We start from the raw sequence: 15877 nt of genomic DNA on the forward strand, positions 1-15877 counted from the left end.
TTTTTGAGTTTCTGAAAATTCGACTTGTCGATTCCTTCTTTGATTGATTTTTCTATTTCTCGATTTTTCAATTTTTCAGTTTTTAAACATTCAATTTTTCGAATTTGGATTTCTTGATTTTTCAATTTTTCAATTTTCAAATTTTCGATTACTCATTCAGTTTTGGGATTACCTCAATTTCCCGATGTGTCAAAAATGTTCCCATTTTTCGACTTTTTATTTTTCTATTGTTCATTTTTCCGATATTTCAAAATTTTGATTCTTTAATCCCACGATTTTTCAAATTTTCAATTTTTGGCGTACTTAAATTTTCGATTTTCGATATTTAGATTAATCAATTTTTTGGCTTTTCAATATTTTGATTTTCCCATTTCCAGATTTTTCAGATTTTTAGTTTTTCTCTTCATCAGTTTTTTGATTATTCAATTTTTCGGTATATTAATTTATCAGGTTTTCGCTTTTTCAACTTTTCGATTACTCAATTTCTCAGTTTTTTCAGTGTTTTAGTTTTCGAATTTTTCAATTTTTCGATTTTTTAATTTATCAATTTTTCAACTTTGCGATTTTTTAATATTTCGGTTTATTAAATTTTAGGTTTTTGATTTCTCGATTTTTAATTTTTCGTTTTCTCAATTTTCCACAGTTTCAAGGTTCCGATTCCTCAATTTTTAGATTTTTCGGTTATTCAATTTTTGGCATTCATAAATTTTTGATTTTTCGACTTCTCGTTTTTTCGACTTTTCAATTTTTTTGATTTCTCAGGTTACTGATTGCTCAATATTCCCATATTTTAAAATTTTGATACTTCAGTTCAGTTGTTCGATTTTTCAATTTTTGGCGTTCCTAAATTTTCAATTTTCGATATTTTGATTTTTCGATTTCTCGATTTTTCAGTTATTCAATTCTTCAATTTTTTGATTGTCCAATTTTTCGGTATTTCGATTTCTAAGGTTTTGATTTTTCAATTTTTCGATTTCTCGATTTCTCAATTTTTTAATCCTTCAGTTTTTCGATATTTCAGTTTTGCGGTTTTTCAATATTTCGATTTATTAAATCTTAGATTTTTTAATGTTTCGCACTATCGTTTTTCAATCTTTCGTTTCTTCAATTTACAGTATTTTAATTTTTCGATTTTTTTTCTATTTGTCAATTTTTGAAATTTTGAAATTTTAGATTTTTCGATTTTTTGTTGTTTCGATTTCTCGATCTTTCGATCTATCGACTTGTGTTTTAGATTTTTAAAATTTTTGATTTTTAAAACTTTTGATTTTTCGATTTTTCAAATTTTTGGTTTTTATTCGAAAATAACCAAAAAAAAAGGGGGAGAAGGAAATAGTAAAAAGCAATATAAACTTAAAAGAACTTAGGCGAGGAAAATCGACAGAAGCACGATAGATTAAGAACAAGGAAAGTTTAAGCACCGAAAACTAAAACGGAAATAGAGGAAAAATAGAAATTAGGAATTTAGAACAGAGCGTCCGATAGACATTTTAAAATTAAATTTGTGACAGCACAATAACCTGGCAAGTGAAGAAATATTTTCACGACACATGATGGTTTAGTGGTCAGAATATCCACCCGGAAAATGTAAATAATGTTATGAACATATTCCACTTTAGAAAAAAATTGCACAACTCCTAGAATTTCCTTGTACTTATCGTATTTACTTACTAATAAATCGAGACATTGTGCATCAAATTGAACCTGCGACACCTGATAATCTCGTTACAACGAATTACAAATGCAGCTCATTAAAATCAACTTGTGCGACATTACGTAAGGTAATTTCATTTGTTGTTAATCAGCGTCACGCAACTCACCTGAAATAGCTTTCTTTAATGCAATTTATCTCAGATTACAAGAATTCTGAAGTTGCTACCTTCGATTTAATTTCCTCGAGCGGACTACCTGCACTCGAAACATGTGACTCTTTAATAAACCTATGCTCATCTTCCAACCATTCCTTGCTTCATCAGTTTTCATGCGTGGGACAACTAAATCATTAATTATCTCTATGACTTTCCGTTGTTTTGTTTTTTAATGGAATATTCCGTTAATTAACTCTTGAAAAAAGACCGGTTCGCAAAAATTTAAGACCTTAATTATACACACTGTTGCGTTATTTTATTATAAAAATTCGAAAAACTTACTAAAAAACGTTCATGAAATCAGAAAAAAATGTATTGTTAATTTTCTTAAAGTGTTTGCAGACTCCTCTTCCTTCTGATGCATTATTAAATAAATCGATTCAGTCCTCACAGTTTCCGAAACAATGGAGACAATCATTCATTGTTCCAAAACCCAAAATTGGATGTAGGCTTGATATCAGGAATTAACAGAGGTTTCAATCAACCCCCCTATTCGAAAGTCATTTGGGGCAATTATTTTTGATAAAGCTACTAAAAATTATACACCTCAACATGAATTTTAACCGGTTTTGTTTCAACGTGGAGTACAGCAAGGTTGTCATCTGCTATTTTGAGATGTAGTAAATGACTTTAACCCCCAAAATTTTTCATTTAAAATTACACAAATAAATGCTGTTTAAGTTAAAAATAGAATAAAACACATCTCGGGATATTTTCTGAAAGGAAAATGCACGAAAATAAGAAAATATTTTTCTAAGGAAGAGTATATTGAAGCTTTCAGTTTTATCCGCAACGTTTTTATACATCTGCATTCCTCAGAAGTTTCTTTTATGAAACGTTACATGAAATTTTTGTGTAGCCTCAATTTAATTCCCTTTTATACAAGCTTTTGCCCCTTAATTAAATGTAACTAATTAACCAGTTTCCATATTTAAAAAAATGCCCACACTTTTGAGTACTCTATTAAAAAAAACATAATAACACAAAGAGCTTTTGTCTGTTTCGCCGTATCAATTCTTTAGAAATCTTAGCACCAAACTTACAACTTACAAACTCCAACAGCGATTCGATTTTCGCTTAAACAAAACATGTCACCAGAGTTAGGACGGTCATTGAAACAATGACGTTTTACTGTGATTAGACACGTCGAAAGCTCGGACTTCGGCGAGAGCTTACAACCACGCACACGACAACAACGGCGCCGTAAAACTTATAACCATCGTTATCTCCGACCCACAAAACAAACATAAAATAATGATTACTCCATATCCCCGCGTCAAATTAGCAGAGATTTACATAATACTCCGGAAAACCTACAAACTCCGTCGCAACTCGAAACTAATAAATAAAATTGTCGCGAAAAACTACACTTTGTAATCTTGAGCGCGCTCTTATTACTTTCCTAAGTAATAAGCGTCGTGTACGCGCATTAAGGGAGCTTTTTCCCCTCAAAGCCGGCCTAATTTCGAAAATCAAATTTAATAAAACCCCGGCGCATCCACCATTTTTCTCTCTAAGCTCCGAAAATTATCCGCTTGCAATTTCGCGCAAACAAAGCTCCAAGTGTAATATTTTCCGAGGACTGGATGTATGATGCGAAATTCAATTACCGACTTGAATACACCTCTAATTTTCCCGATTCGTCTCAATTTTCCGTCTCCTTCGCGAAACGTTAAAAACTTGATCGACCGAGAAAAATATATTTAATGGAACAGTGAGGCTTAAATCGAGCTTAAAAAGCACATTATAAGCCGACGAAGTGGCGCAGTTAAAGTTAATGCAACACTTTGGCGGGCGAAATTAAGCTCGCCGGTCAGCGATTTCGTGCAACAGGTGAATACGGCGAAGAGAAAAATTTTAATTAAGGGTGGAGCGGCGTGAGTTGAATATCTGGGTTAACTTTGGGGATGTTGGCGAAAGTGTGGGTTTTTTTTTTCAAAAGGGAGTTTATTTGAAGGACGATTTGAGTGTTCCGGGTTGCGCTTTCTGAATATTGAATCGGGATCGAAAATGTCGAACGTGGTGGAAGTCCTGCGGTGAGGGTTGTGATTGAAAATTTCTCGAGTGACGTCAGAGGTTAATCATTTTCAGAGACAATGCTTCGGCGAAATGATAAGCCGCGAGGTCATGTTTAAAGCGCTTTTGACGTTAGCGGATTGTGGGCATGGGCGGCGGTTAGAACGTGACGGTATTTTAAATGCAAAGATCACTTTGCAAAGTTTAGGAACATTAAGAGAGGGAATTGTCACCACTTAACGATGTTAGACTTTTTTTGACGATAGTCATTGAATTGTAGCGATGCTCATTTTTGAAATATGACGTCACCCATAACTTTTTAAACGGGAAGATATTTTTTTTTTAATTACTGAATAAATGATGCCAAGATTTCTTCAGGAACTATATAAATTTTTAAGAGTTCCACTGTGTGTCTAAACTTTTCAATTTTGCTGTAAATTCTTAAATTTCCGAAAAATTCTCCTTTCGTCAATAATTCGCACTTAAATAGATATTTAAATTACAAAGTATGGTAACCATTTGAAACTTTCTTTTTTCATTCATAGAACAAAATCACCAAACTTTGAAGTACGTCAGTAATTTATTATTAAAATAATTTCCAAAACTGTACATTTAAATATTTGTTTCATCAATAAATCATAACAGGATCGATATTTTTTCAACGTTGCATTCACAAAACTAGAAGAAAAACATGTATTTGAGTAGCTCATTACTGAAATATAAAGTCTATAAATTAATGTGTAAAACTATTTTCCCTCCATTAAAATTCTTAGGTATACTTTTTACAGGTTATTGTCATCAAATAAATGATTCCGAACTTGCTAATAACATAAAAAAAACTTCACTTTTAGAAGGTCCTTGTTATACTGTTATCTGCAACTTTGTATTGACTATTAAGAAACACTTTTACGTTGAGTATATGGAAAAATTTGATTATCCAATAAATTTGATTAATCTAAAAAAAAGAAATAAAACGATTCTAATTACTCTGGATCTCAATAAATAATTATTTATTCCACAGAACGCTCCACGAAATCATGAGTTTTCTCCATTTGGTCTCTTGACGATATCAACTGGTTAGAGTCGGTGCTCATTTTTGAACTATGACGTCACCAAGAATTTTTTTTTAATGGGAAGATAATTATTTTTTTTAATTACTGAATAAATGATTCCAAGATTTCTTTAGGAAATATATAAATTTTTAAGAGTTCCACTGTGTGTCTAAACTTTTAAATTTTGCTGTAAAATCTTAAATTTCCGAAAAATTTTCGTTTCGTCAGTAATTCGCACTTAAATAAAAATTTAAATTAAAAAGTATGGTAACCATTTGAAACTTTCTTTTTTCATTCATGGAAAAAAATTACCAAACTTTGAAGTACGTCAGTAATTTATTATTAAAATAATTTCCAAAATTGTACTTTTAAATATTTGTTTCATCAATAAATCATAACAGGATAGATATTTTTTCAACGTTGCATTCACAAAACTAGAAGAAAAACATGTATTTGAGTAGGTCATTACTGAAATATAAAGTCTATAAATTAATGTGTAAAACTATTTTCCCTTCATTAAAATTCTTAGGTATACTTTTTACAGGTAATTGTCATCAAATAAATGATTCAGATGTTGCTAATAACATAAAAAAACTTCACTTTTTGAGGGTCCTTGTTATACTGATATCTGCAACTTTGTATTGACTATTAAGAAACACTTTTACGTTGAGTATATGGAAAAATTCGATTATCCAATAAATTTGATTAATCTAAAAAAAAGAAATAAAACGATTCTAATTACTCTAGATCTCAATAAATAATTATTTATTCCACAGAACGCTCCACCAAATCATGAGTTTTCTCCATTTGGCCTTTTGACGATATCAACTGGTTAGAGTCGGGGCTCATTTTTGAACTATGACGTCACCAACAATTTTTTTAATGGGAAGATAATTATTTTTTTTAATTACTGAATAAATGACACCAAGATTTCTTCAGGAAATATATAAATTTTTAAGAGTTCTACTGTGTGTTTAAACTTTTAAATTTTGCTGTAAAATCTTAAATTTCCGAAAAATTTTCGTTTCGTCAGTAATTCGCACTTAAATAAAAATTTAAATTAAAAAGTATGGTAACCAGTTGAAACTGTCTTTTTTCATTCATAGAAAAAAAAACATCAAACTTTGAAGTACGTCAGTAATTTATTATTAAAATAATTTCCAAAATTGTACTTTTAAATATTTGTTTCATCAATAAATCATAACAGGATCGATATTTTTTCAACGTTGCATTCGCAAAACTAGAATAAAAACATGTATTTGCGTAGCTCATTACTGAAATATAAAGTCTATAAATTAATGTGTAAAACTATTTTCCCTTCATTAAAATTCTTAGGTATACATTTTACAGGTTATTGTCATCAAATTAATGATTTCGAAGTTGCTAATAACATAAGAAGACTTCACTTTATGACGGACCTTGTTATACTGTTATCTGCAACTTTGTATTGACTATTAAGAAACACATTTACGTTGAGTATATGGAAAAATTTGATTATCCAATAAATTTAATTAATCTAAAAAAAAGAAATAAAACGATTCTAATTACTCTAGATCTCAATAAATAATTATTTATTCCACAGAACGCTAAACCAAATCATGAGTTTTCTCCTTTTGGCCTTTTGACGATATCAACCGGTTAGAGTCGGTGCTCATTTTTGAACTATGACGTCACCAACAATTTTTTTAATAGGAAGATAATTATTTTTTTTAATTACTGAATAAATGATTCCAAGATTTCTTTAGAAAATATATACATTTTTAAGAGTTCCACTGTGGGTCTAATCTTTTAAATTTTGCTGTAAAATCTTAAATTTCCGAAAAATTTTCGTTTCATCAATAATTCGCACTGAAATAAAAATTTAAATTAAAAAGTATGGTAACCATTTGAAACTTTCTTTTTTCATTCATAGAAAAAAATCACTAAACTTTGAAGTACGTCAGTAATTTATTATTAAAATAATTTCCAAAATTGTCCTTTTAAATATTTGTTTCTTCAATAAATCGTAACACGATCGATATTTTTTCAACGTTGCATTCACAAAACTAGAAGAAAAACATGTATTTGAGTAGCTCATTACTGAAATATAAAGTCTATAAATTAATGTGTAAAACTATTTTCCCTTCATTAAAATTCTTAGGTATACTTTTTACAGGTTATTGTCATCAAATAAATGATTCCGAAGTTGCTAATAACATAAAAAAACTTCACTTTTTGAAAGTCCTTGTTATACTGTTATCTGCAACTTTGTGTTGACTATTAAAAAACACTTTTACATTGAGTATATGGAAAAATTTGATTATCCAATAAATTTGATTAATCTAAAAAAAGGAAATAAAACGATTCTAATTACTCTAGATCTCAATAAATAATTATTCATTCCACAGAACGCTCCACCAAATCATGAGTTTTCTCCATTTGGCCTTTTGACGATATCAATTGGTTAGAGTCGGCGCTCATTTTTGAACTATGACGTCACCAACAATTTTTTTAAATGGCAAGATAATTTATTTTTAATCACTGATTAAGTGTTGCCAAAATTTCTTCAGGAAATATATAAATTTTTAAGGGTCGCATTGTGTGTCTAAACTTTGAAATTTTGCTGTAAAATCCTAAAATTGCGAATAATTGTAGTTTCGCCAGTACTTCGCACTTAAATAGAACTTTAAATTAAAAAGTATGGTAACAATTTGAAACTTTCTTTTTTCATTCATAGAAAAATTCACTAAAGTTTGAAGTACGTCAGTATTTTATTATTTAAATAATTTCCAAAAATTGTACTTTAAGATATTTGTTTCATCCATAAATCATAACAGGATCGACCTTTTTTCAACGTTGCATTCACAAAACTAGAAGAAAAATATGTATTTGAACAACTTATTACAGAAATATAAAATCTATAAATTAATGTATAAGACTATATTTGTTTCATCAAAATTCATAAATATACTTTTCACAGGTTATTTTATTATCAAACAAATGATTCCGAGTTTGCTAACAACATAAGAAAACTTCAATTTTTTAAGAACTTTGTTATACTTGTATCTGCAACTTCGTACTGACTATTGAAAGATATTTTTACGTTAAGTTTATGGAAAAATTTGATTATCCAATGAATTTGATTAGTCTAAAAAAAAAGAAATAAAACGATTCTAATTACTCTAGATCTCATGAAATTACTATATATTCTACACAACGCTCCACTAAATCATGAGCTTTCTCCACTTGGTCTTTTGACAATATCAGTTGGTTAGAGTCGGTGCTCATTTTTGAACTATGACGTCACCAACCATTTTTTTAAATGGAAAGATAATTATTTTTTTTTTAATTACTGAATAGGTGTTGCCAAAATTTCTTCAGGAAATATATAAATTTTTAAGGGTCGCATCGTGTGTCTAAACTTTGAAATTTTGCTGTAAAATCCAAAAATTTCGAATAATTCTAGTTTCGCCAGTACTTTGCATTTAAATGGAACTTTAAATTAAAAAATATGGTAACAATTTGAAACTTTCTTTTTTCATTCCTAGAAAAATTCACTAAAGTTTGAAGTACGTCAGTATTTTATTATTTAAATAATTTCCAAAAATTTTACTTTAAGATATTAGTTTCATCAACAAATCATAACAGGATCGACCTTTTTTCAACGTTGCATTCACAAAACTAGAAGAAAAATATGTATTTGAGCAACTTATTACTGAAATATAAAATCTATAAATTAATATATAAAACTATTTTTCTTTCATCAAAATTCATAAATGTACTTTTTACAGGTTATTTTATTATCAAATAAATGATTCCGAGTTTGCTAACAACACAAGGAAACTTCAATTTTTGAAGAACTTTGTTATACTGTTATCTGCAACTTCGTACTGACTATTGAAAGATATTTTTACGTTAAGTTTATGGAAAAATTTGATTATCCAATGAATTTGATTAGTTTAAAAAAAAGAAATAAAACGATTCTTATTACTCTAGATCTCATGAAATTATTATATATTCCACACAACGCTCCACTAAATCATGAGCTTTCTCCACATGGCCTTTTGACGATATCAATTGGTTAGAGTCGGTGCTCATTTTTGAACTATGACGTCACCAACAATTTTTTTAAATAGGAAGATAATTATTTATTTTTTTTAATTACTGAATAAGTGTTGCCAAAATTTTTTCAGGAAATATATAAATTTTTAAGGGTCGCATCGTGTGTCTAAACTTTGAAATTTTGCTGTAAAATCCAAAAATTTCGAATAATTCTAGTTTCACCAGTACTTTGCATTTAAATAGAACTTTAAATTAAAAAGTATGGTAACAATTTGAAACTTTCTTTTTTCAATCATAGAAAAATTCACTAAAGTTTGAAGTACGTCAGTATTTTATTATTTAAATAATTTCCAAAAATTCTACTTTAAGATATTTGTTTAATCAATAAATCGTAACAGGATCGACCTTTTTTCAACGTTGCATCCACAAAACTAGAAGAAAAATATGTATTTGAGCAACTTATTATTGAAATATAAAATCTATAAATTAATGTATAAAACTATTTTTCTTTCATCAAAATTCATAAATCTACTTTTTACAGGTTATTTTATTATCAAATAAATGATTCCGAATTTGCTAACAACATAAGAAAACTTCAATTTTTGAAGAACTTTGTTATACTGTTATCTGCAACTTCGTACTGACTATTGAAAGATATTTTTACGTTAAGTTTATAGAAAAATTTGATTATCCAATAAATTTGATTAGTCTAAAAAAAAGAAATAAAACGATTCTAATTACTCTAGATCCCATGAAATTATTATATATTCCACACAACGCTCCACTAAATCATGAGCTTTCTCCACATGGACTTTTGACGATTTCAATTGGTTAGAGTCGGTGCTCATTTTTGAACAATGACGTCACCAACATTTTTTTTTAAATGGGAAGATAATTATTTTATTTTTTTTAATTACTGAATAAGTGTTGCCAAAATTTTTTCAGGAAATATATAAATTTTTAAGGGTCGCATCGTGTGTCTAAACTTTGAAATTTTGCTGTAAAATCCTAAAATTTCGAATAATTCTAGTTTCGCCAGTACTTTGTTCTTAAATAGAACTTTAAATTAAAAAATATGGTAACAATTTGAAACTTTCTTTTTTCATTCATAGAAAAATTCACTAAAGTTTGAAGTACGTCAGTATTTTATTATTTAAATAATTTCCAAAAATTGTACTTTAAGATATTTGTTTCATCAATAAATCATAACAGGATCGACCTTTTTTCAACGCTGCATCCACAAAACTAGAAGAAAAATATGTATTTGAGCAACTTATTACTCAAATATAAAATCTATAAATTAATATATAAAACTATTTTTCTTTCATCAAAATTCATAAATATACTTTTTACAGGTTATTTTATTACCAAATAAATGATTCCGCAATTGCTAGCAACATAAGAAAATTTCAATTTTTGAAGAACTTTGTGATACTGTTATCTGCAACTTCGTACTGACTATTGAAAGATATTTTTACGTTAAGTTTATAGAAAAATTTGATTATCCAATAAATTTGATTAGTCTAAAAAAAAAGAAATAAAACGATTCTAATTACTCTAGATCCCATGAAATTATTATATATTCGACACAACGCTCCACTAAATCATGAGCTTTCTCCACATGGACTTTTGAGGATTTCAATTGGTTAGAGTCGGTGCTCATTTTTGAACTATGACGTCACCAACAATTTTTTTTAATGGGAAGATAATTAATTTTTTTTAATTACTGAATAAGTGTTGCCAAAATTTCTTCAGGAAATATATAAATTTTTAAGGGTCGCATTGTGTGTCTAAACTTTGAAATTTTGCTGTAAAATCCAAAAATTTCGAATAATTCTAGTTTCACCAGTACTTTGCATTTAAATAGAACTTTAAATTAAAAAGTATGGTAACAATTTGAAACTTTCTTTTTTCATTCATAGAAAAATTCACTAAAGTTTGAAGTACGTCAGTATTTTATTATTTAAATAATTTCCAAAAATTGTACTTTAAGATATTTGTTTAATCAATAAATCGTAACAGGATCGACCTTTTTTCAACGTTGCATCCACAAAACTAGAAGAAAAATATGTATTTGAGCAACTTATTATTGAAATATAAAATCTATAAATTAATGTATAAAACTATTTTTCTTTGATCAAAATTCATAAATCTACTTTTTGCAGGTTATTTTATTATCAAATAAATGATTCCGAATTTGCTAACAACATAAGAAAACTTCAATTTTTGAAGAACTTTGTTATACTGTTATCTGCAACTTCGTACTGACTATTGAAAGATATTTTTACGTTAAGTTTATAGAAAAATTTGATTATCCAATAAATTTGATTAGTCAAAAAAAAAAGAAATAAAACGATTCTAATTACTCTAGATCCTATGAAATTATTATATATTCGACACAACGCTCCACTAAATCATGAGCTTTCTCCACATGGACTTTTGACGATTTCAATTGGTTAGAGTCAGTCGGTGCTCATTTTTGAACTATGACGTCACCAACAATTTTTTTAAATGGGAAGATAATTATTTTTTTTTAATTACTGAATAAGTGTTGTCAAAATTTCTTCAGAAAATATATAAATTTCTAAGGGTCGCAATGTGTGTCTAAACTTTGAAATTTTGCTGTAAAATCCAAAAATTTCGAATAATTCTAGTTTCACCAATACTTTGCATTTAAATAGAACTTTAAATTAAAAAGTATGGTAACAATTTGAAACTTTCTTTTTTCATTCATAGAAAAATTCACTAAAGTTTGAAGTACGTCAGTATTTTATTATTTAAATAATTTCCAAAAATTGTACTTTAAGATATTTGTTTAATCAATAAATCGTAACAGGATCGACCTTTTTTAACGTTGCATCCACAAAACTAGAAGAAAAATATGTATTTGAGCAACTTATTATTGAAATATAAAATCTATAAATTAATGTATAAAACTATTTTTCTTTCATCAAAATTCATAAATATACTTTTTACAGGTTATTTTATTATCAAATAAATGATTCCGAAGTAGCTAACAACATAAAAAAAATTCAGTTTTTGAAGAACTTCGTTATACTGTTATCTGCAACTTCGTACTGACTATTGAAAGATATCTTTACGTTGAGTTTATGGAAAAATTTGATTATCCAATGAATTTGACAAGTCTAAAAAAAAGAAATAAAACGATTCTAATTACTCTAGATCTCATGAAATTATTATATATTCCACACAACGCTCCACTAAATCATGAGCTTTCTCCACATGGCCTTTTGACGATATCAATTGGTTAGAGTTGGTGCTCATTTTTGAACTATGACGTCACCAACAATTGTTTTAAATGGGAAGATAATTAATTCTTTTTAATCACTGAATAAGTGTTGCCAAAATTTCTTCAGGAAATATATAAATTTTTAAGGGTCGAATTGTGTGTCTAAACTTTGAAATTTTACTGTAAAATCCTAAAATTTCGAATAATTCTAGTTTCGCCAGTACTTTGCTCTTAAATAGAACTTTAAATTAAAAGTATGGTAACAATTTGAAACTTTCTTTTTTCATTCATAGAAAAATTCACTAAAGTTTGAAGTACGTCAGTATTTTATTATTTAAATAATTTTCAAAAATTGTACTTTAAGGTATTTGTTTCATCAATAAATCGTAACAGGATCGACCTTTTTTCAACGTTGCATCCACAAAACTAGAAGAAAATATGTATTTGAGCAACTTATTACTGAAATATAAAATCTATAAATTAATATATAAAACTATTTTTCTTTCATAAAAATTCATAAATGTACTTTTTACAGGTTATTTTATCATCAAAAAAATGAATCCAAAGTTGCTATCAACATAAAAAAACTTCAATTTTTGAAGAACTTTGTTATACTGTTATCTGCAACTTCGTACTGACTATTGAAAGATATTTTTACGTTAAGTTTATGGAAAAACTTGATTATCCAATGAATTTGATTAGTCTAAAAAAGAAATAAAACGATTCTAATTACTCTAGATCTCATGAAATTATTATATATTCCACACAACGCTCCACTAAATCATGAGCTTTCTCCACATGGCCTTTTGACGATATCAATTGGTTAGAGTCGGTGCTCATTTTTGAACTATGACGTCATCGGCCATTTTTTAAAGGTGCTTGACTTTTTTACGGTATTGAATAATGATTTCTAAAATTTCTTTAGTAGAAAAGTAATTCGCTTTTCGTCATACACAAATTGCGTTTATCTGTTAGCAGTTAAAATGTTTTTGATTTTTTACAGAATTTTCAGGATCTTTAAAGTGTAAAAATGGATCTACTGAAGACGTGTTCGGAAGGGCTTTTGAAAACATAAACCCTTTTATCATGTTACATACATTAAAAAAATGCACGCTACAAATGTAAACATTTGAAATAGAGATAAATATAAGTAAACGAAAAAACTTATTCTGATTAATACCAGTTTTCCTAGTTACATACTTTTCACTGCATTGTTTTAGATTGTATTAGATTATAGGTTGTGTTTAAAAAAAAAAATAAAAAAAAATCAGCATGCATTCAAAATATATATTATATATGTTACACCGCGCTCGTTATTTCTACAATTTACAAACGAAAATAAAAAAAATTGTTAGCACTGACATTTTAAACAAATATGAAAAAATCACGAACTTTTAAACAAATGTAGTAAAATGTAGTATAAATAATTATGTCTTAACAATTACAGAAACGCATAAAAGTAACCAATAATATTGTGTGTGACATTTTGACATTTTTCCGACTTTTTATTCTTAAATTTAATTTCATCAAATTTGTTAACCCCTCAACCCTTCCCATGCAAATTTCCATCAGTCGCCGCGTCTGACGTTAATTAAGATGAAATCGCGCTTTTAATTCTCAGCTTCCCGCAACTAGGTCAGGGACATTCCGAATGTTTAAAACTAATTAACACCTCCTCGATACACACAACAACAGCAACACCAACAACAAAAAGCTCTTTCTTACCGGATATTCGTCATATTTGACGCCTAGCTGATAATCCGGATAATCGTCGCTCCTTTCTGATGCTGCACTGCGTCTGTCAATCAGAAACCCATCAGTTTTCGTTTCGAATAGAACGGCCACAAGAAAAGATTCCAAAACTACCATCAATATTCGATTCATATCGGCGGTTGGACTCTTTTATTATCAAATTACTATCACCGACGCTTTAAAACATTATTTTCCGTGTTGTCGGAGTTCCGCAACTTTTTCTCAAAGTGAGCTTATGCGAAGAGAGCGGACTTCCGGTTGAGCGGAAAGCTTTTAAAATGTTTACGGTGCGATAACGTGATTTTCGTAACGACGAGAGATCAGAATTTTTGTGTTGGAGTGGCGCGTGTGAAGAAATGTGCGGAGTGACGATGTTAAGAGAGTTGCGTTCTTGTTTAAGGTGGTAATACGATTGTATACTGTACGGAGTTGAGAGCCACCATTGCTTTTAAACCCCCTCTATCTAATACGCAATCGCATTCCGGACAAATAATGTTGTTTTGTGTCGTTTATTTTATGGATTTCCGAATATTATGTTTTTAACGTCTTAAGTGTTGATGGTTTAGGGGGATTTTAGCGGAATTATTTAAGACACATGGGGGAGAGATTGCCGAATTAGAATTCCAGAAACGGAGCCGAAAAATTACATCAATGGTTACTTCAACGTATTTGTATTTTTTATTTTTCGCGTAGTCGGAAATTTTATTAAGTTTAACAACCGAAAATTAATTTCAAAATTTTTGTTACAAATTTTAGCAACGCAAAACTTTCATGGTTAAAAATTAATTTTATCGACAAACTTGAAAAAAAAAAAATTGGAAACATTCAGTTTTTAAAGTAAATTTAATTTTGTACAGGTATTCTCCAGGTTATAATTTTGTACTTTGATTCTAAAACGATAACATGAAAGTTCAATTTAAGCTCTGACTCAAGTTTTAAACAGTCCTGGGAAAACCACCTGCTTCAACCCCTTCATTGTCTTGGAAGGACGCCGAATTTTAGGAACATAACGCAAAAAACTTGGAGAAATTCTTAATTTAAAGTACATACTTATAATTAATTCAATTTCAACACAAACTGAATGAAAGTAGCTTTTAAAGTATTTCATTCAGTGAGACTTCAACCTGAAATATACGGGCGTCCCAAAAGTTGGGTCGAGGAAATCGTTAGCTGGGACATTTTATTTTTATGCAGAACGATTTTCTTTTAAATTTTATTAAGTGAAACATCCTGTTCATTGGTTTAAAAACTTATACTAATTCAGCACCTCTTTATCCCACGTATGTTTTCCATATTTTCTTTATTTTTCGTAATAATGATAATCGCATACATTTTTTTAAATATTTATTTCCATTTCAAAGAACAAGCAAAATTTTCATCTTCAATAATTTTTCAAAATAAAAACAGATTGACAATTTCACATATCTCTTCGGTAATTTTACGTGGACATAACAAAAATTTATAAATTTTTGATTCGTCAAAAATTTTTCATTTATCAAAATTTATATATGTACAAAATAAATTCCATGTTAAAAAAATATATTGAGACAAAATAAAATTCAGATTCAGAAAAACAAAAAATTACAAACTTTTGGTTCGTCAAAATTTTTCATTATTCAAAAATTTAATATCTATAAAATAAATTTCGTATTAAAAAAGTATACTCAAACAAAATAAAATTCAGGTTCAGGACGGAAACACAATAATTGAAACAACATTTTGCAGATCAGTCGCTACAGTAACTTTTTTTATCCAGAGCGATTCTCTTTTATATTTATTAAGTGAAACACCCTGTATATCAGTTTCAAAACTTATATTAATTAAGTCCCTCTTTATTTCACGTACTTTCTAGGTATTTTCTTTATTTTTCATAATAATGACAATCGTAGACATTTTTT

The 15877-nt window shown here is 28.4% G+C and overlaps 1 protein-coding gene across 1 annotated transcript in view; it reads right to left on the reverse strand.

Annotated features, from left to right (window-relative positions):
- Positions 1-14418, reverse strand: part of LOC135132588 (uncharacterized) — a 62371-nt gene extending 47953 nt beyond the window's left edge. Inside the window, exon 1 of the mRNA XM_064060714.1 lies at positions 13953-14418. Coding sequence (XP_063916784.1) covers positions 13953-14111 — 159 coding nt within the window. The 5' untranslated portion in view covers positions 14112-14418. The remainder of the gene's footprint in view (positions 1-13952) is intronic.
- Positions 14419-15877: the final 1459 nt, after the last annotated feature.

The sequence above is a fragment of the Zophobas morio genome, unplaced genomic scaffold (assembly GCF_036711695.1).
Source record: "Zophobas morio isolate AGI-343-1 ecotype UQ-CSIRO unplaced genomic scaffold, CSIRO_AGI_Zmor_V1 ptg000021l, whole genome shotgun sequence".
NCBI lineage: Eukaryota > Metazoa > Arthropoda > Insecta > Coleoptera > Tenebrionidae > Zophobas > Zophobas morio.